The sequence below is a fragment of the Alosa pseudoharengus genome, unplaced genomic scaffold (assembly GCF_046254945.1).
Source record: "Alosa pseudoharengus isolate Yale_2024_CS ecotype anadromous, Long Island Sound unplaced genomic scaffold, YU_APseudo_1.1 YU_APseudo_1.1_scf_12, whole genome shotgun sequence".
NCBI classification, from domain to species: domain Eukaryota; kingdom Metazoa; phylum Chordata; class Actinopteri; order Clupeiformes; family Clupeidae; genus Alosa; species Alosa pseudoharengus.
In genome coordinates this window covers 33,745,624-33,768,522 of record NW_027468587.1, presented here as the reverse complement: position 1 = coordinate 33,768,522, position 22,899 = coordinate 33,745,624, and the positions used below count along the sequence as shown (strand labels likewise).

The 22,899-nt window shown below is 44.1% G+C and overlaps 1 protein-coding gene across 1 annotated transcript; it reads left to right on the top strand.

Moving 5' to 3' along the window:
- Positions 1 to 7,153: 7,153 nt before the first annotated feature.
- On the top strand, positions 7,154 to 11,065 carry tent5aa (terminal nucleotidyltransferase 5Aa). The gene is made up of 2 exons (XM_076279538.1): positions 7,154 to 8,332; positions 10,008 to 11,065. Exons 1-2 carry the CDS (start codon positions 7,910 to 7,912, stop codon positions 10,785 to 10,787), a joined length of 1,203 nt encoding a protein of 400 aa, XP_076135653.1. The 5' UTR covers positions 7,154 to 7,909; the 3' UTR covers positions 10,788 to 11,065.
- Positions 11,066 to 22,899: the final 11,834 nt, after the last annotated feature.

Sequence of the window (22,899 nt, the reverse complement as noted above, 5' to 3'; positions counted from 1 at the left end):
ATGACATATGACAGGTGGAACGCAAATGACCTGTAAATGTAAACACTACATTTACAGGTCATTTGCGTTCCACCTGTCATATGCGCCCCTCACTTGTACTGGGTTGATGCCACCGAAAAATCTCACAGGCACTAATATATTTTCTGGCTACGCCCTTAAAGTAGCCTATTTATTTAGTTTGTTTTAATTAGCCTAGTCGCCTGCTGTACAGTAGTTTTAGTGGTCACCTTGCTATTTTAAAGTTGTATCAGGTAGCTTAGTTGACTTTACATTCTCCTATGTGGGCCTAACACTTCAGCCATTTGGAACAGAAGAACACACCAGAATAGGCCTGTTTAGTAGGCCTAAGCAGGATTTGATGGCCGCATTCCTACACTTATAAAATGCAATTCAATGCGGAAGTAATCTAAGTATTCAGAATACGTTACTCAGATTGAGTAACGTAACGGAATACGTTACAGATTACATTTTTGGGCATGTAATCTGTATTCAGTAACGGAATACGTTTTGAAAGTAACCCTCCCAACACTGATCATATGGTGAAAAGCATATCTTCCCAAACTGATCACACTGTGAATGAAAACTAAAACTAAAACACACACTTATTACAGTTTTTTTCAACTGCTTTAATGCTTGTGTCAACTCTGACATCACGTTTTCAAAAACAATTAACATGCAGGTCTAAACAAAAGCACTCTGGCCAAAATGACACATTTTGCTTGCAAAAGGCTGTTACTCTCTCAAAACATTTAAAACATGCAGCAAAAGCCAATTATGCCTTCAAACAACACATCTTGCAACAATTAAATGCAAAACATAGTTCTCAAAATGAGAACTTTCAGCCTTCAGCCTTCATTTGTTACTATGTCTGTGCCTTTTCTTTCTCATATTTCTAGTATCAGAAAAACTGTGAAAAGACAAAATGTATTGAATACATATTAATTTCTCTAAAGATGTAACTGTCATTGATATGTAAGACCTAGTAAGGACCTACAAGACAATCTTCATTAAACCACAAACACCTGGACTTTTGAACTGTTTTCTTCACTAAATAGGCAATACAGTACTATTTCTAAATGTGCCTTAGATCCATACTTGCAAATAGCAACACAGAACAGTCATGGTATCTTTTACGGATAATGAATGATTGCTGATTGAAGAATTGTGCAAAGGAGTTTTACACAGGAATCTCTACCACCTGTGAATAGATGTTTTCTTTCTGTGTAGCGCATGGAAACCAATAGTTTGGGGTTTGGGGTCTTTGAATGACATCTGTGTTAACTGTTTTGCAAAAGGCTATGAGAAATATGTTAACCCAATGAAAACGTTTGAACACATTTGGAAGAGATGACTTCTGCTGTGCAAAGAAACTGTTAATGAAGACCAAAGGATCCCAGTTTCTTTAAGCAGGTCAAAGCAATCAAGAAAAACTGTAACATCAGCAGCCATTAAATAGCAATGCTTGAGACCAGCCTGGTAGTTCTTTTTTTTTTAAATTATTATCATTATTTATTTGTTTTTGTTGTAGGTGGAAGCAAGAACCATGCAGAGTGACTGAAGGCCCAGAACTAAGAAAATAAGCGTCCTTGACGATTACTTTGGTAATATATAGAAATTCCTATCATAACAATTTCCCCTCTACAGCGTAGTAGAATTGCTGAGATTCAATGATTCAGCTCTGACCAAATGAAATTAATTATCTTTGATACGATCTATCTGGTTCTAGACACCAATGCTGCAGCTCATCAGCTCATAAAGCTGAGGGTTTCAAGAAGTATTCAGACAATCGTTGGAAAAGGTCCCTTGGTCCACTCTCAGCAAAGTAAGATCTCTTAAGCCCATGATTTCAAAAGAGTGTGCTGGATGGTGTGCGCCCATCTCATCAAATGCCAGTGGAGTGGGGTTAAGGGAACAATAAAAAGATGAATCACAGTATTTTCTTTACGACTGAAAACTATAAAAGACTCGGAATAGTCTGGTCATTGAACAGAGGCCTTTTCATGGTGATGTCTTAAGCCGCCCCACTCAGCATCTGCACTCACAGAGAACCGCATATTGAGACTCTTAAAACGGCGCCCAGACATACATATCAAACAGAATAGAAGCAGAACCTTTGCCTGGACAGTCTTCTCTCCAGGGATTAACTCTTGCCAAAAAGTATCTCTTTTTCTCTGTCTCCAAGGCCTTGATGTCTAGGTATGCAAATACCCATGGTGCACAATCCTGGAACTGGAGATCAAATCTTCCCAATGTGCAGAGTTACACTCCTACGTCAAAGACAGATAAGAGTTGCTGTCGAGTTTTACCCTTTGACATCTGTCACTTTCGCCTTTCAGGGAAAGAGGGAGAGAGAGAGAGAAAGTGTGTGTGTGTGTGTGTGTGTGTGTGTGTGTGTGTGTGTGTTTGTGTGTTTAAATCCTCACTCAACTTCAGCTCAGCTTTACATTCCTAGTATGGCCTCACAGTCCCTGAATCTAAATCCCTGGCTGACAACGTAGTCTCTCCCCCACTAGAGCTGGTAAAAGAGAAGGCTAGCCAGCTCTCCTGATCCCATTTCGCCGTCATAGAACCAGTTAACGTGGATTACAGGGATGCTCTTCGTTGGTCAGCTGACCACTTTGAATAATTAGGGCCAGGGGGGAATCTGCCTTGGAGCGTGCCCAAAACGTGCTGGCCCAACCTGATGACATCATAAACCTCCCACGGCTAGCGTCACAGAGATGACCTTAGTCCTCAGGCCGTCTGGCATGCTCTGTCCTGGTGCCAAGCACTGAGGTGCCAAGTGCCAAAGCATGGAGTGTTAGGGTGTCATCGGGCTAACTCAAGGTCTACAGTCCCTTGTTCCGGGCAGACAGCTGTGGCTGTGGCATAACCAACAAAACCCAGAGTCTCATTTATACGGGTTATGAGGCTGTGGCGGCTAACATGACTTCAACAACAATAAAAATGTGTTATGCCGCATATTAGAAACAGACAGTCCTATGTTAAGAAGACCAGCGAGGCGTATTTCCTTGGCCAGTGATGTCAGCTTTGCACCCTCGGTCTGTCAATGTGTGGGTGGTCAGCAGTTTCGTAGGATAATTTATAACTTCCATTACTTAAGGCATAAGCACAGTCTCATCAGTGCCGTACGTTTTATTCTCTACGTGTTAATCTGATTCCTCATTTAACAAAATAAAATTTTACCACAGGGCCACAATTTGTCTTTGTTCACTAGTATAAACATCCACCCAAAATTGTCTTAACACTGAATACAGTGAATACAGTAAATTGATGTGGAAACAGTTTTTCCCCCTCTCGCTTATCTCCTTTAGCTCTAATGGCAGTTATGGAATGTGCTCGCGTCTCCTGTAGACAGCAACCCATTGGTCAAGGCCAGCCCACTCAACATTTCCACTCTATCATCCTATATAGACTGCAGACGGCAAGTGTGGACTCGCCTCGCACTTAAGCGCTTTGAACGCTTCGAGCGCTTGCAGGGAGGATCTGCTAGGGACATTAGTGTGGTAAAGCACTCCTGCAGCATTCCATACCTCTCGCTCGTCCAGAGTCCAGAGTCACGGTGCCGGATGGTTTGCAAACACCCCATAATCGTGGAGGATCAAGCCTCCCTGTGGATTGATGATGCAACCATCCCATTCCAACTGGAAATCCACAGTTGTGTTGGCTTAGGCCTTAGATAAACTTCTCTCTCTTTTTTCACTTTGTAAATGGAACACATTGAACAGTGAGATGCGTTTTTTTTTTTTTGCTCTTCCCTCCGAGCTTCTCCAGCGACCTGATCTGACCCTTGCGCTGTGCCTGCGCGGAGAGTGAGCAGAGCAATTCCCCAGGCCCTTCGTCACAAGGGTCACGACAAATTAACCGAGGGGCTGGGAATCCCATTCTGGCTCCGCGCACCTGTGATCTCCTCCCAAAACTAACTGCAGCCCCGGCACCGGGGCGAACAGCCGAGATAGATGGACTAAAGGCTGCACACCTGGAATACGAGTTTAGCTCAGAGGACGGGGGAGAGAAGGAAAGGGACGGCTTTTTTGGAGGCATGTGGCCTTTTCGCTTCCCACTGCAGTCCCAGTCCAGAGGAAGGGAAAGAGATAAAGGAGCAGCCCTGCCTCATCCATCAAGCCAAATATTTCTCCTTCCCATTGATGAATGCTCACTCTCAAATGAGACATTCCTGTGTAGCAGCTCCAAGAATGATGTAAAGAAGTGCAATAGACATGCAATTTCACATCCCCCAAGTGCTAAACGCTGTTTGTACAGCACGTCTCTTCCCTTTTGGCAAGTTGGCAAGAGTTTTACCCATCATCAGGATAAGGCGCTGGCAATTTTCTGCTCCTATGAAAACATTAGATGGAAGAGAACAACACGCTGGGGCCGTGCCAGACATGTTGTGTGCGTTTGTTATGCAGCAGTGCAATAAGCACGATATCATTTGATTCACACCCCACTGTATGCAACAGGATGTTGGCCAAGTCATGGGTTATTGTGTGGTTTCACTTCAGCGTGAAGATGAGATGTCGATGATGAGGCATTGCTCTCCAGTGAAAGGCTGTGAAATTCACAACAGCTTGTGTAGCCACAATACTCAGCCAGTAGATACTGCATTTATCCACTCTGAAATCATCACTGTTCTTCTCTGCTGCATGTGGCCATTTCCTCATATACTAAGTCTATGCAAGCCGTTCTCGCTGTTTCACAACAGAAATGCTCACCACAGTGTATTAGGACCAGTGGAAGTGTTTTTTATTACGCTAACTGTGGCCCCCGTTGTACTGACAGATTTGTGAAATTAAGGAAAGGAAGTGGCTGTTTTGTCTGTTTTTTTTTGCTCCAGGGCCAAGCGAGCACTTGTTGCACCACATCTTCTCTGGATCGATAATCTTGGTGCTGCTAGTCCCATGCGCTGGTATTTGCTCTACCTGTTGACCCAGCTGGACCACAGACAGGATGTTTGTTTTGGTCAGGTCAAGTAGTGTTAGGCTGGTGGGATCAAGCTTGTTGGAGACGACTTAATAGTATTAGACCCTCTGCAGAACAAAGCAGCAAAAATGGAAAGAGGTTTTTGGTCAAGAGTGCACCTGACTGAATCAGGGCCCCAGTGGACTCACTGTTAAGTTTATTTTTTCCAAATTGCAACTTTTCTTCTTGTTTGGAGACCAGATCTTCCTTTGTTTATTTAGTCATCCTAAAGCTGCTAGCCTCGTCCACAGTCATGTAAAAAATAAAGTTATGAAAGAATGAAGCCGGTGTCCTCCCATGCCTGGCTCCAGGAGATATACTGTAGAGGTATTTTTCGGTTGGGTTTTGAACTTCAGGCTCATAAATCTGAGGCTTCCATCTGCTCATTGGCAAACAGAGTTGGTGTCTTCTTCCATATTATTGGTCCTAAGTGTCTAGGTCACTTTGTATGGGCCTCTGGTGAAGTGTTTCCTCTGATCATAAAAAAATGCTTATTTTATTTTTTAAATAAAGTAAGGGCAGTAGGCCTGGTTTCCACACAATATTGAACTTAGATGAAAAACAACTAGTGGTCAATAGGGCTCTCTGTAGACTTTCGACTACTTCTTGGCTTCATGGTCAGTGCCATTAAAAAAATGCTGAAGGCCAAGTACATAAAAACTGATAGCTGCATTTGGCCTCTACTTTATAATAATCAGCAGAATGACCATGTAGGTGTGTGTGTGTGTGTGTGTGTGTGTGTGTGTGACTACAGCACCATATGGACATACACTCAGGTGAAGTTCAAATACTCTGTGTTTAAAGCTGTCTAGTTAAGATGTGTGATGTGTCACTTATGTGATAGACACATCTACAGTAGAGTGCAGCTGGTTCCGACCGGGCTACGTGAGCATGCTGGAAGGGGATGTGCGCAGAAGAGTGGGTGGCGTTGATCATGGGACGGGGTGGCAGTGCACTCTGGGAGTTTGCGGTGAGTGTGAATGCGCTGCTTAGTGCGGGCGGAGGAAGGAAGCAGAGTTAGAGTAAATGGGATAATCTGGGTTTATGGAGATGGATAGGCCGAGTGACGCAGGGCTTTGGACTCGCTGATGGATCCTCGGTGACAGGTGCCCTGTACTGACACCCCTCACAAGTGTTTTACTCCCTCTTAACTCACTTCTGCACTACCACAAACACACTGATACCGTCAAGTGGGCTTTGGCTGTGGTATAGTGGGGAATCCATCCCAGTGGCTAGTCGGTTGTCGGTTGAAGACAAGCAGAGCTGACGTGTGCTGGTCTTTAGAATAAAAGGGATCACCATTGAGTCACATTGTCCACTGACAACTGGACAGGATACACAGGTGCATTTTCCAACTCAAGAGGGACAAGAACCTCTGTCACAGAACCTCCAGACAGTAACCATGCACCCAAATGTACTCTTCTGAAAAGTCTTTGATGCCATTTGCAATGACACTGGTTAATTAATTATTTGTATTGTATTCATCAAACAGCATTACACAAAATTATGACAAAGGGTGTGACAGTTAATGCAGTGACAGTATAGGTCAAGGGTTAGCAGAAATATTGAGATATTAGGGCACGTGGATTAACCTTTTAAGTAGGCCTACTTAGAAAAATATACAGAGATCACAAACTCTCACCCAGGGGCATTATGTAAGCGAGGGCTACACATCGGCCACCTGGTAAAATTTTTTTCTGTTTTCTTTTTTAAGAAAAAAAAAGTTTAGAAATCAACATGAGGTATCTATCTATGCCTGTGGGGGTGTGCCTGGCCTGCATAATTTTTTCAACCCCTAGATGGCGATGGAGAAACGTCAGGCAAAAAAAAATATTGCAAACCTGAATTTCCCCCGGAAACACAATGCATTAACAGAATTAATGCATGTAGTGGCAAAATGTAAATGATTTCGTTGATAATTGATTATCAGCATGCTGCCGTATTCTATTAGTTTAGGCTACTTTCTTTTGCATGCATTGCTTTGCTTATACAATTCAAAGCTTTGACATTTAACGAATCTAAATCACTAATTTCAAGTGTAGCCTAGGCTACATTACTTTAATGCAGTTATTCATTCTTTGATGCCCATGTCAAGTTGTAATTGGAGTCTCCTGCTGTCACTCAAACTACCCAGCACTCAGCGCAAAGCAGCTTGACCCTGATCGTAGGGTGAACCTTGTGCTGAGCCTACACAAGGAAGGGTCGTCAGACACAGTTAAAGGCCCTTAGAAAGAACAGGATCGTAGGGAGAAAGACACAGATCCAGTAAAATTATGACGGCAGAAGATGAATCGGGAAACAATTATTCAGTGCTTTCTCCTTGCGTGTTTGTACCAAGCCTCTTTGACGGACCGTCATAATAGGCGGAAGAGACATTACAGGAGGTTTTTTTTGTAACGTAGAAGAATTGAGGACGCCAAAGAATTCTCTGCGAGTCAGCTTGTCAACGCTCAGAACCTTCTGGCCAGGCGCAAGGCGCACATTCATGCAAATTTCATAGGCGTGCCTTCGGGCGATGGGGTCACAGGCGGAACTCCCACGAGCCTGATATACAAACCAGTTCGATACAAATGATCAGCAGAAGTAAGCTTCGCTCGCAGTGTAGTCGGCTAAGTGGATATTTTACGCGGACAAGACTGACAGAAGCGTCCGGGAACCGAAAAAGTGAAGCATCGGAGAAGACCTACTATTGCTCCCCAATATATATCAGTGCTGCAGTCAGACGCCTGCAATCCGCAACCCCTCAGCAAGTTTAGTAAGGCAAAGACATTTGCATTGATGTAATTGATTTTTCTCTGCGACATCAAGGACGCACGAAGCAACACATTTATCAGGCTTCCGACTACCAATGCAGAAAACTAAAACAGGTTGATACTTATTCAGATTACCACTATTACAAAGAAGACATTTCCAACCTTTTTGCAGTTTTTTTAAACAAAGCTTAACGATGGCAGACGACGATATTAGTTTAGAGAATAACGATGCTACTGGCAGTAGTTGCAATTTTAGTGTTCTAAGCTGGGAGCAAGTGCAGCGTCTGGACAGCATCCTAACGGAGACCATACCCATCCATGGTCGGGGAAACTTCCCTACTCTGGAGATGAAGCCCCGCCAAATAGTCAAAGTGGTTCGCAGTCGCATGGAAGAGCGAAACATACATGTACGAGATGTGCGTCTAAATGGCTCCGCAGCGAGTCATGTTCTGCACGAGGACACCGGACTCGGGTACAAGGACTTGGATCTGATATTTTGTGCTGACCTGAAAAGCGAGACGGAATTTCAAATGGTCAAGGATATTGTTTTGGACTGTCTACTTGATTTCTTACCGGTTGGAGTGAACAAGGAAAAAATTACTCCACTGACCTTAAAGGTAGGAGTTTAGAATTATTGGAAGCCTATAGGCTATTTATCTATATTCGAGTGGTAAAAATAATTTTCGTGTAGCAGATATGTTGGCTACATTTTGCCTCGTGCCCATCCAAACAACATTGTAGCCTATACCTAGAAATTAAATTATGCACTATATTAGCATTACGGACTTTTCTTTTCACGGATTTTTTTTCAATTAGTAGGAGGATTGCGCTAACCCATGGGCGTCGCCAGGCCTATGTTTGAACAGACTGTAACCCCTAAAAGTAGTATTTGGCCCCCCTCCCATCCGAATAAATGCTTTTCTTCCGAAGCCAATTGCAAACATGGCATAGCCTAGACTACTTTAAGCGCCAGCCATAATCAGAAGTGCTATTGCCTGCACGCTCCAACTGTGCACATAGTTACAGTCCACAGTGATAACATCACCAAACTGGTGATAACATCACCAAACTGAAAACGTCTGTGTCACCACACAGTTTCAACAGCATCTTCCTATCTGCCGAAATAGTAAGGGAGCCTAGTTGCAGTCAAATTTCCTAATATCACCCAAAATAAAGATCGTGGCGATAGGCTGTTTCCAGCCAGCTGTCATTCGTTGTTCTGTATTGACTTACTCTGCACGATGATTAGTTCAATGTAGGAAATATTTAGCATCTAGACACACTTTACTTTTCTCTTCGGTGATTGCGTAGCCTAGGCCTACAAGCTCAGTTTTAGCTTTAGTTATAATTGTGATAACGGGGTGATAACGTCAATTCTTCACTCTCTCGGTAATTGGTTTGCAATAGACGACCATTGTTTTGGGGAATTTAAAAAAGTGCATACATTTAAGAAAGCACCTGTTGTCAGCAGATGGACAACTCAAATACAAACCTTGAGGAGACATAAGCCTACAGCGCACCAACCGCAAGAAAACAGTTTGTTAATCAGCCGTATCTTGTACGGTTTATTGCACAAAAAAATAATCTTTAACATTAATCATTTCCGGTGGGGTTAGCCTCCCTAACCATCTCGTCTAATGACGTCTCTGCGCTAAACCAATTTTAAGCCGATCCCGCATTCTCAGCCACTTAACTCTCAGACGTAGTAAGCGCAATTAGCCTTTTGGCAATCTGTTTGGAAAAGTGAAATGAATCAATCTTAAATAGAAATATGAAGACCTCTGATTAAAATCATTATAGTTAGACTACGAGCCAGTGATGTCGCACTAAATAACTGAATGTCTACTCTGGAAGTGAGTCTCTATATGCCTGTCTGCATTCATATGTCTCTCTATGTTGTGATAAGAGAAAAGTTTTGTCTGTTGTGTAAACACTGTTGTGTAAACATGGGGTTAAAATGACAAGAATTCTGGGACAGGAAGCCAGGTGAACATGCACAGTGACAGACATACTGACAGTAGACAGATATGTGAAAGGACTAATATTGGCATTAACAGTGTAACACAGAGCCAAACAGACACTCTTAATGGACACAGATGGTATACGCAAGGAGTAAGTTCACTAGAACAGTTCAACACTGGCTTCAGTTATTTACAGTAGCCAAATGTATCCATCTCTCTCTCTCTCTCTCTCTCTCTCTCTCTCTATCTATCTATCTATCTATCTATCTATCTTTGTATAGTATTGTCATAATGTGTGAATTTCATATGTGTGTGTGTGTGTGTATTGTAGGAGGCTTATGTGCAGAAGATGGTGAAGGTGTGCAATGACTCGGACCGGTGGAGCCTCATCTCACTGTCCAACAACCGTGGCAAAAACGTGGAGTTGAAGTTTGTGGACTCGCTGAGGCGGCAGTTTGAGTTCAGCGTGGACTCCTTCCAGATCAAGCTCGACTCCCTGCTGCTGTTCTACGAGTGCTCTGAGAACCCCATGACCCAAACGTTCCACCCCACCATCATCGGCGAGAGCGTCTACGGCGACTTCAGCGCCGCCCTGGACCACCTGCGCCACCAGCTGATCTGCACACGGAACCCCGAGGAGATCCGCGGCGGCGGGCTGCTCAAGTACTGCCACCTGCTGGTGCGCGGCTTCCGCGCCGCCTCCGAGTCCGAGATGAAGTCGCTGCAGCGCTACATGTGCTCGCGATTCTTCATCGACTTCTCAGACATCGGCGAGCAGCAGCGCAAGCTGGAGTCCTACCTTCAGAACCACTTTGTGGGCCTGGAGGACCGCAAGTACGACTACCTGATGACCCTGTACGGGGTGGTCAACGAGAGCACCGTGTGCCTGATGGGCCACGAGAGGCGGCAGACTCTGGGCCTCATTGCCATGCTGGCCGTGCGCGTGCTGGGCGAGCAGAATGTCATCCCCAACGTGGCCAACGTCACCTGCTACTACCAGCCAGCGCCCTACGTGGCAGATGCCAACTTCAGCAATTATTACATCGCCCAGGTGCAGCCAATGTTCCCTTGCCAGCAGCACGCCTACTCTACCTGGCTGCCATGTAACTGAGGCTATGCTGACAGACTGAGAGAGGAAAAAACTAGAGAGACAGAGAGAAAACCATTTGTTCGGACAGGAGCTGGGTGATTGGCCCGAATCTGTCCTGTGTTTTGTTTTCAGTTGAAATCAGCCAGAGAAAGAAAGGAGAAAAAAAAAAAAAAAGGTTTGTGTCTCTCTTTGTCCTGGCCTGACACCCAGGCCCCCGTGCTTTCCGTGTGCATCACAGCTTGAACGTGACGGATTGGGCTTGTTTGGTCTCCAGCTCCTCTGTGAGGTCCCCCCCCCGCCCCCCCCCCCGCCCCCTGTCCCTCTCCTCTGGCTCAGTGCATGGTGCTTCTCTGTTGGTGAGACCGTTACTACGGCGACCTCTCTTCAAACAGAACCTGGGGTGGGCCGTGTGTGTTGTTGCCCCTGCTCTCTCCTCGCGTGCAGTGCGAGCCAGGGTACCTCTTGCCTGAGGTCAACCGAGTTCTTTTAGCTAAGAACACTAGCAGCTGTTTCACGCCTGCCACTGTAGAGCCTGACCCAGGATCAGGTGAGTCTCCTACGTACCTTGAGAGAATTAAAAAAAAAAAGAATTTGTGTGAATTGAAAGCATAAAAGATGTGGCGAGTCTAATGGACTGAAAAAAGGGAACGCTTCTGAGGCACTGTGGCTTTTTTTTGTGGAGTCTGCCTCACAGACTGCATGGGTGAAGCCACCTTGCTTTCTGTAGAATGTGTGCTAGGTGAGTCAGGTTGAGGGCTCACAAAAGCAGGGGTAGAGCACAAAACCTGAGCCCCCCATGCCTTTTCACCCCCCCGATACAGCTACAGGGGTCTTAGTCAACCACAGTGATGTGACTGTCACCGACTCGATGAGAAACACATCCAAATGGACATGGCTTATACACCAAAGATTTGACAAATATTTTTCCTTGTTTTTTTTTTTTTAAGAGACCCACATTTTAGGGGGGAAAACAACATAATTATTGCTGTCTATATTTGTATATGTGACCATATCTTCTAAGTGCCTGAAGCCTTATTTGGTGAATGACATGAAATAGACTTTTGTTTTTATTTTTGGGACTTAACCCTGTCTGTTTTATGATCAACCCCACAACACATTGATAGTTTGTGAACATTGTGAAAGAATGTATGCCTGGAACAGTCCAGCAGTCGTTTTTGATTTGTGCAGCCCGTGCATATGGGTAGATGTATATTTTTTGCAAGACAAGTGGGGCTCTGTCCAGTGTAGGCACCTTAGAGATGACGATGATATGATGAGATTAAAAGTTTTATTGCCATGCCCAAGGACGTTTCAGGACTGCAGCGATCTTAAAGAGAAATGCTGAAACCCCTTAGTGAAACGATGAGATTAAGATGTTTATTGCCATGCCCCAGGACGTTTCAGGACTGCAGCGATCTTAAAGAGAAATGCTGAAACCCGTTCGTGTTAGCAGTTCATTAATTTATTCTCTAATCAGCACATCTTGTGTCACTTCAAGCAGTTTGCACTGACAAAAAAAAACCTATACGTCACTCGAGTTCTATTTCTGTAAGACAGCAGTGAATTACAGGAGTCGGTGGACAGCAAAGTGAAAATCTTGGGCCATTCACTACCGAACCAAAAGCAGTGATGTGTGTGTGTGTGTGTGTATAATTGTGTGTGTGTGTGTGTGTCTATGTGTGAGACTGTGAGTGTGTGTGTATATTTGGAGGGGTTGGCATTGTCGCGATATTTCCTGAGGCACTGGGGAGGACGAGATTCTATTTACTGTAGCAGCCATGCAGGGAATTTGGCAGCTTTAGATGAAGCAGTTCGACTAAAACGGGCTGTGTTTGAGCACACACACACACACTCTCTCTCACACACACACACACACACGCACACACTTTCTCTCTCTCTCTCTCTCTTTCTCTTTCACACACACTCTCTCTCTTTCACACACACACACACTCTCTCTATCACACACACACACACTCTCTCTCACACACACACTCTCTCTCTCTCTCTTTCTCTCTCTCTCTCTCACACACACACTCTCTCTCTCTCTCACACATACACACTGTGTCTCTTTCTCTCTCTCTCACACACACACACACACACACACACACACTCTCTCTCTCTCTCTTTCTCTCTCTCTCTCACACACACACACACACACACACTGTCTCTCATGCTCTGAACAGGGTCCAACACATCCATGCCATGCTGACCCCATGTTGACCTGTCGCTGGTCGAATACCGGCCGGCTGTCCGATAGCACAGCAGGGCAGGCTCCTTCAGACTTCACAACAGAGAGAGACGATGAGAGAGCCCTAGCTGGAGAGAAGAAGTGAGGGATTGATCCAGAAAACGAAAGAGGGAGACAAAGAACGAAGGAAAGAGAGGGCTTGGTGAGATGGGCTCAACTGGTGAAGGGGTTTGTCCCGCAAGCAAAAATATTTTCTCTGCGAATGGCCTCAATCAGAACCACAGGGTGACCAAACTTGGAGGAAAGGAAAAAGAGAGAGAGAGAGAGAGAAAGAGAGAAAGACAAACAAAAGGGAAGCGCAGTAATCTTTCCCTTTGTGGTGAATTTAGGATAGAAAATAAGGTGCTCAAGTCCAGTCCTGCTCCACCTTTAGATGGTGCTTTGATGAAGTGTTCTACTCACTTACTTACTCACTCACATACTTCCTTGTGTCCTAGTGCAGACAGTCCTGCTAATGTCTCTAACTGCCCCCTTGATTAGGAGATAATTACATCGTGGTTCTGCTGTGAGCTCATGGGTAATGATTCATAGGCTAAACTAATGCCTCATGTCATTTAATATAACATCCCCCGGGTTAAATGCTATACGACTAATTAAAGTTAATTTATGCTGTTCATGTGCAGCAGTTGATCCTCACTTTCAAATGTATGGTACTTTTATTTTATTTCTTTGTTTACACTCAGATGCATGTTTGTAATGTTTTCACTGTGCAGAGCCAGGTTTGAGAAGCAGCACGTGCGCGTGTGTGTGTGTGTGTGTGTGTGTGTGTGTGTGTGCACTACGTGCTGCTGCGTTGAGGGAGTGTGAGCCCTGGAGTCCGTGTGAGCTCAGGGTCGCGAGGCGTCTGGAGGGGAGCATTGGGTTCTTCCAGACAGGCCCGTTTGGCCTCCAAGCTCCCTGCTCAGAGCAGCTGATCTCATCTCAGCCCCACTCTTCTCCTTTCAGCTCTCCCTACCACTGCTCTCTACTGGCTACTCCATTCTCCACTCTGTTTTTGGTCCAACTCAGAATCAACATGATACAGTTTAGCAAAGATGCGCCTCATCTACCGTGTACTTCATATATGTCCATATATTAAGACCATTTTACACTTTGATTCTTGTGATGTCAGTGCTTGTTTTTTCTCTGATTCCTGGTCACCAGTGTTCAGCCTGATTAATGTTAATATCTCACAACACATTTCCGTTTTCTTTTGTGTTTGCTTGTTTTTGTACGTGTAACGGTAACCTGTGGCTTGTGGAGAGACGAGAGTGCACCCTAAGCCCTTTGTGAGATGATAAAGGTGGTTGAGCATCGCCAGACCAGTGCTCAGTCTTAGCGATCAGTGAGGAGTGTTGCACATAGTTCTCATTTACTGTTGAAAAAAAAAAAAGGTTGACAAATTTATGAAAGCTTGTGTTTTTTAAAAAGAAAATGATTATTTTTTATAACTGTATCTGATGCTTTAAATAAATGTTGCTTTTTGAAATTTATGGTCAGATTGCTGAAAGAGGATTTTTGAACAGCTTTTTTTCTCCTTCTTTTTGTTTTGCAAATGCTGTTATGTGTCCAATGGGTCGATGATGTCATTAAAAAAAAAAGAAAATGGAAAAAAATGTCTTGGTCCTTCTCTGTCAGTCAACATTTCAAATGTAGACATCAAATAGGAATTGAGTTGTTATTGGAAAAGGAAAATATCAAAAGTTTATAAACCTTCTCTTAAAATCGCCCACTTGAAACGCTCTGTATAATGCAGTAGTAATGCGAATCGAAGCAAAGGAAATGGTTTAAGCAGACCCCGGGATCTGCTGGCATGTTTCCCCGTCCCTCAGTGTCCAGACCTGTTCTGGCTCATCAACGCTTCCCACTCCAGGGCTCGCTTTTATCTCACTCATGATCTGAGCCTTTTACCGAAGTCGGGCACTCTCCTGCTTTCCCATGGGGCCCCAAAGCTTGCAATCTCTTTCCCTCCCCCTCTCTGTCTCTCTTTCTCTATCCCCCTCTCTCTCACACACACACACAGACACACTGAGGGCAAAATCCTGGTCCCAGGACCTGCCAGACCTAACGGACCGACCCGGCTGGACACAGAGGCTAGCGCATCCCAGCAGCGCTGCCAAAAATAGCCGCCAGCTGAATGTGGAGGGATTTGCATGCACCAAAAAAGACACTTTCACGCTTTTGTGTTGTGAATATCTTTGCCTGCTCATCAAATTCTCCCTCCCCAGTCCCCACACAGGGAGCGGGCCGCACACACCACATCACCCCACACTGCCCTGTCCAGCACTGACCACCAGCCATAAGGCACTTTAGCATACCATGCCTGGTCCTATCTAGACCTCACCAAAAACGGAAAGTTAAGGCCATTTTGGTGCCGAGCAATGTGCTGCATCACTCATTCATCTGTCACTGTACTTGCCCCTCCTGTAAGGTAAACGCTTCAGACTCATAGATGACATATGAAATGAAATACTTACAAACATTTACATGCCCTAAAACTGCATGGCATTACTCTGAGCGTGAAACCATAAATTCACCAAAGTGATTGGTATGTCTTTGAAAGACAGAAAGGGAGAGAGTGGTATAAGCTTTCCAAGTCAAGTAAATTTGAGTGGCCTAGATTCAGACTGTATATGTTGAAATATAAGCCTAGCAAAAGCTCCTTTAGTTGCCCACATAACTGTAAATGGATGTTAATACCAATATTGAACAGACAAAAGAACAGCTCTTAAATTAAAGGCTGATTTGATAAAAAAAAAAAAATCAGCTCAATAAAAGGTGAGCTTAAGACTACCACAATTGTGAAAACAGTCAGCGGAATAAGAGTGTGTACTATATATAGGCTGCGTCTTGAGGATATTATCTCTTCGTACAGCATTCTTATAGCCTCTTAACCTGCACAGTGAGTCAGGGCTTGGTGACAGGTTAGCATTATGCTAACATTACAACCTAAATACCCATACCCACATAGAATACATATCCATGCACTTCCATATGCACCAACATGCACACTATACACATTCTTTACATTATAAGTTGTTTAATGTTATGATGATGTAATTAAATAGCAAGGAAAGGAATAAATGTGGTAAACAAGGGTTTGTGTGACTTTATTGCTGCTTGCCTTGAATACACAAACAAGATGCTGTCTAGTTCCTTTGTAGGCTCTTGTAGGAAAACATCAAGAACAACAACAACAATCACAAAACTGAGGTATAGAGCAAGCAGCAGTGAAATGCCATGAGGAAGCTTTAGGCTCTTCCTGTTCTGGTTAGTTAAGTCACCCAACTCAGTGAGCTGTGTACTGCCATGTGTGTGACCTGACATTTTTCCAGAACACTGCCTACTGTAGCTTCTGTGCTATGTGACATTAGGTGTTAGGGCATCCAGACATTTCTGGTTGGGTTGTGTCTACACACAATGTGAAAATACATGCGCACACATGTACAGTTGTACACTTACACAACACACAAAGGCTCCTCAGCTTGATACCTAAGAGGAGAGGTGGCAGAGGTTTGGTCTTTGATACTGTTTTCCCTGTTAACAACTGAGAGGGGGGCCACAAGTTTAGCGTTGTCTCCTCATGGCCTACTGGTTAGCGCTTCGGACTTGTAACCGGAGGGTTGCCGGTTCGAACACCGACCAGTAGGAACGGCTGAAGTGCCCTTGAGCAAGGCACCTAACCCCTCACTGCTCCCCGAGCGCCGATGTAGCAGGCAGCTCACTGCGTTGGGATTAGTGTCAAGTCAAGTCAAGTTTATTTATATAGCGCATTTCATACACAGAGGTCATTCAATGTGCTTTACATAAACAAAACCAAACAATAATAACAAATAAAAGCATAGAAGGGCAATATAGTCAAAGAATAGTTAAAAGGTAAAGATCATAATAAAAAGAAAACATAAAACACAAGGTAAAATTATTTAAAAATAAAGAATAATTAGTAAGCAAAAACAAAGGCAAAAGTAGTAAAAAAAAGTAATAAAAGACAAGGTAGAATAATTATCAAGGCAGATTCAGAATTTGTAACTCGGCACAGTTAGCAGAAAGCATCTGAGAACAGTTTGGTCTTAAGTCTAGATTTAAAACTGGCTACAGTTGGGGCCTTTTTGATGTCATCCAAAAGTTGGTTCCACAGCTGAGCCGCATAGCAGCTAAAAGCTGCTTCACCATGTTTAGTTCTAACTGTGGGTTTTACTAGCAGGTTTTTCACCTGGGACCTGAGAGGACGAGAAGGTGTGTACTGCTGAAGCATGTCTGACAAGTATTTAGGTCCTGCTCCATTTACTGATTTATAAACAAGCAATAGTGCTTTAAAGTCAATTATGTGCAAGGACTTCAGAATTGGAGTAATGTGGTCAGTTCTTTTAGTTTTTGTTAGAATCCTAGCTGCTGCATTTTGTATCACCTGAAGCTGTTTAATAGTATTTTTAGAAGGACCTGTGAACAGTCCATTGCAGTAATCAACCCTGCTGGAGATAAATGAATGAATGACTTTTTCTAAGTCATGTTTTGACATCAGCCCTCTGAGTTTGGCAATATTTTTGAGGTGGTAAAAAGCTGATTTAGTTATCGCTTTCATGTGGCTGTTGAAATTTAGATCACTGTCAATTAATACACCAAGATTTTTAACAGTATCCTTTGCCTTCAGCCTTTTGTGTCAAGGAGAGTGGCAACCCTAAGTCTTTTCTCCTTTTTACCAAATATAATTACTTCAGTTTTTTCTTTGTTCAGCTGAAGACAATTTTGAGACATCCAGGTGTTGATTTGTTCTATACACTGACACATAGATTCAAGAGGACCATAGTCGTTTGGTGATAGAGCAAAGTAAATTTGTGTGTCATCTGCATAGCTATGATATGGAATCAAATTATTTTGAATGATTTGTCCAAGTGGGAGCATATAGAGGTTGAATAATAGTGGCCCCAAAATCGACCCCTGGGGAACACCACAGGTCAAGGACATTGGTGTTGAGGTACAGTTTCCGATGGCAACAAAGAAGCTCCTTTCTTGTAGATATGATTTTAGCCAGCTGATAACTATGCCTGTAAATCCAACCCAGTGTTCTAGTGTGTAGTAAAATATTGTGATCAACAGTGTCAAATGCTGCACTAAGGTCCAGTGGCACTAGGTCAGATGTTTTACCTGAATCTGTGTTGAGGCGTATGTCATTGGAAACTTTAATGAGAGCTGTTTCAGTGCTGTGATTTGCCCGAAAACCAGACTGAAAGTAATCAAAATACCCATTTGATGTTAGGAAGGTGGTTAATTGACTAAAGACTACTTTTTCAATAATTTTGCCAATAAAAGGTAGATTGGATATGGGCCTGTAATTGTTAAGCATGGAGGCATCCAGGTTATTCTTCTTGAGAAGTGGCTTTACAACAGCTGTTTTCAGTGACTTAGGAAAAGTGCCAGACAGCAGTGATACATTTACAATTTGAAGGACATCCGCCGCTATGAGGTGAAAAACAGTTTTGAAGAAATTGGTAGGCAGAGTGTCTAAGACACATGTGGAAGAGCTGAGATTCTGTACCGTTTTTTCAAGTGTTTCGTAGTCTATCAAGCTGAACTCTGACATCAAGTTTAGTTTCCCTCTGTTTGTTGCTGGAAGTTCAGGTTGTTGAATTTGTAATTGAGCAGATATGTTGAGTCTGATTTTGTCAATTTTACCTTTAAAAAAAGATGAAAACTCATTGAGAGAAGTTCAGGCGCTAATTGTGAGGGGGGATTTGTTAACTTATCAACAGTTGAAAATAGAATACGAGTGTTATTTGAACTTCTATTGATAATGTTAGAAAAGAAGTTTAACTGCTGGATTTTGCCTCCATGGTGGTTTCTGTTTGTCCTTAACTTTCTTGAATTGTAATGGAGCAATGTCATCCATAATGTTTGCAATTTTTGCATTAAAGTGATCAAATAAGTCTTCAGAGTCTGACAGTTGACTTGACTTTAGTGAAAGTGCTTGCTCAAAGAGCAAGAGAGAAAGTGTGTGCTTCACCTCACTGTGTGTTCACTGTGTGCTGAGTGTGTTTCACTAATTCACAGATTGGGATAAATGCAGAGACCAAATTTCCCTCACGGGATCAAAAGGTATACTTATCCCTATATATATATATATATATATATATATATATATATATATATCCCTATATATATATATATATATAGCTTCCATTACAGTGTAATTACCCTGAGTAGCACAATGCGACAGAGAGTGACACACAAACCTACCATAAACCCAGGGTTAGAGTAATGATACTGTATCTTGAGTAGGGTTACTGTCATCCCATCAAAGATGGCTGAAATGGAAAAACACAGCCATGATCAGTTGCCTAGATCCATTCCAGCTCAGAGACAGGCCCATTTGGGGTCCTAGAGTCCCCCTTCTTCAGAGGTGGCTTCTGCTGAGCGTATATATTCCTAATCAAACCCTAGTTCCCTTACTTTGATGGGAGCGCCAGCAGCACGTCACGAAGCGGCCAAATCCGCATCTGCTCAACGTGGCTACATTTGGACATTTACGAGCCCCCCTTTCCTGCGGGCTTTGGCCTGCTTTGTAGGCCCGCGGTGGAGACAAGGCCTGGGGGAGAGAGAGAGACGGGTCAAGATGCAGGCACATTGTTTATCGTCCTGGCCAGACACGCTGCAAACATTGGCAGAGAGGAGAGGGGGAGCATTGGGGTGGGGGGTTAGGGGGGGTGGTTAATGTCTGAGCTTCGTGCTAATTGGCTGAGTGGTGAGAAAGAGGGAAACCTCCACTGTGCAGGGATCAAATGAGATGGAGATAGGTGTGGTGGTGACGGGTGTCCCTCGGAGCCTGACGGTGCCACCTGCCGCCTGACTCCGGTTGATGTGTTTACCAAACCAGGAAGGAGGATTGGAGTGCTGGCGCAATGGCTACTATGTGGAATTCCACTCCCTAACTCACATTTGCCTCTTTTACTCTCTCTCTCTCTCCCTCTCTTTCGTCCTCTGTTCTTTCACTCCTTTCTCGCTTTCTCTTTCACTCTCTCTCGCTCCCTCTGGTTTTCTGTCCATGAGGAGTTTTTTCCAGTCATTTTTATGGAGTGTGTGGCAGAGACTGCTGGAGCTCACTGCTGGAGACACAATGCTGCTGGAGCTGTGTTGCCATTCACTCCCATCTCTCTGCTCTCTCTCTCCTTCTTACTCTCTCTCTCCTTCTCTCTCTCCTTCTCTCTCTCTCTCTCCTTCTCTCTCTCTCTTTGTCTGCTCTCCCTCCTCGGTGTCGATGAGAACACAGGGATTCCCTCCAAGCTGATGTGATTCAACAGCCGGCGGGATGCCACCATTTTGACTCACGACGTGGCACGGTGCCTGCGAGAGCCTGGCCTCGTAAAGTCCGAGCAACGCCGTCCTCTGTGGCTTCCCTGAAGCAAACACAAAGACACAAACCGGGGCCCAAGGCAGGACAAGGGCTATCTGAAGGGGGAGAGATGGGGTCCAGATTGATAGGGGAGTCGTGGGGTGGGCTGTCGGATTTGGAGATGGAAAAATGTAGGGGTAACGTGACAAACTACCAGAGAGTGTGATAATCTACCTCTAGAGTCTAGACCCTGAAGAAAAGGCAGCAGCAATGTAGAAATGGAAGGGAGAAAGGGGTGGGGGCATCAATGGGGTATAACAAATTCTAGAGTCCAGACAGGAGATATACATAATATATTTATGTATTATGTGGGTAATCCAGTATATGTCTGTGGATTCAGCGTCTAGGGGTTGAAGGTGACTTTGCTAGCCTGTAAGTGAATTCCAGAGGGATGAAAGTGTGTGAGCAGCTCTAGAGTTTCTATCAGCCATGACACCCAGGCGAGGGAGGACTTCCTGGCTCACCTCAGTGGAAGTCCGCTCAAAGCTGCTGGCTAGAGCTGCCATATTATCCCATGTTGCCCAGAGCAGCCAAACTTCAAGTGCTCTGTCCATGCCAACAAGGGTTGACTTAAAATCCTAATTTAGCTTGCCAAATGTCTTCACAGAATTGTTCGCCACAAATGTGATTATGTAATTCAATGCCAGTGTCTTAGTGGGATTTGTGTAATCAGTCAAACACTAAACAAAATTGAGTTACATTTCCAAAGAAAATACAGTGATTAAAGACATATTTGTATTCCAGCACTGTCAAGGCAAGCCTGCTCCACAGCCAAGTTTCCATCAGCCTGAAAACACAAAAGATATGGAAATAATGCAGCTGTGCTTCCAGGGCAGCATGGTAATAGAATGGAAATGAGAAGAGCTGTAGTTTGCTAACCGACTTTTAATAGCAAGAGTTGAAGATCAGGTGCTGTGGAGGGAAACTGTAAATGGAATATGCCTGTGCCTCCTGTGGCTTCTCTCCTCTGTAATGGCTCCCACACACAGCTGCGTTCCGTCAACGCATGCCAGTGGGTGTTCCCGACGGTAGCTATGCAAATGACTTGAAGTAAAACCGTAATGTGATTGGTTGGTGCCGTCCGTAGATTGGCTTGATTGGCCGGTGCCGTCTGTCGGTGCAGCAACAGCTGAACTCCTCAACGCGAGCGGCGGGAGAAATGCGACGCGACGGACCCACAATTCAGTTCGGCAACGGATCACGTGAGCCCATTTAAAGTGAATGGGATGCGTCTCCAGCAACGCGATGCACGCAGCTGTGTGTGGGAGCCGTAAACAAAGCAAGCCTTCAGTGAAGAGCATCCAAACTTTTACAGTCAAATACTGTACGGTAATTTCCACCAATTTCCCATTTCTTCAACAATGGGGTTAATACATAGGGGCGGTGTATAAAATACTGTCCTGTGGTATATACATGCTAATACACAGGAAATGACTGTACATTTACAACCACATTGGTATGTGTTGATTCTTTGGGCCACTCTTAGAGTAACTACACTGTACCATATGATTAGAATTTCAATTCAGATTAGACTTTATAAGGAAACCCTTATAAGGTTTATTAGGTATAACAATACCATCATCGTACATTGATAATTGGTGTTACACTTAGTGGTATAGTACCAGAATTACAACAACTGTAATAAACAAACAGATTGTCCTTTTTGTAAATAAATATCTTAACTATTGGAAAGTGCAGTCGCTCTGTAACACTGTGTTCTGAGAAGCAGGCATATGAAGTAAACAGAGGGTGGATCCTTGTGTGGTGTTGGGAGGGTGTGAGATGTCCTGATTTTCAGAAGGTTTTTGTGTTTGTGGGCGAGGCGTGTGTGTCTCTAGCAGATAAAGTGTAAGACGAGACCACACAGCGGGTTTTCCCTCTGACCCACACACCGCCCTCCCCTGGGTCAGCTACTGTTGCTAACCACAACCACGCCTCCTCCACTCCGCTGGGGCCTGCTCTTCCTCCCTCCACCCACACCACACAGCTCAGACTTACAGTCTGGGTGTTACCTGATCAGAGAGAAACAGAGGGAAAGAGGGAGAGAGAGAGAGAGAGAGAGAGCAGTGAGGGAGAGTTCAGTGGAGTTTATCAACTTTTATTCTTGACGAGTCTACACACATGGTTTTGGAAATCCTGAATACTGTAAATACTCCTGCCGGTGAAATGTATTTCAATGCAACATCACACTGAAGAAAACCAGACCAAAGACTTTGAGAACAGACACAGAAAGAGAGATCTGCAGTTTCTCAGCTTCACAGTAAAATTCAGTACAGATGCAGTAAATAAAGAAGAAAGAAGTAGAAGTGAGAAGTTGTTTGTGTGTGTGTGTGTGTGTGTGTGTGTGTGTGCATGTGTGTGTGTGTGTGTGTGCGTCTCTCTCTCTCTCTCTCTGTGTGTGTGTGTGTGTGTGTGTGTGTGTGTGTGAATTTATTTCCTGCTCAGCTGTCTGGCCCAGTGTAACGCTTTGACAAGACTGAAGAGGAGAGATGGTGATCCTCCAGTCTGAAGGATTAGCA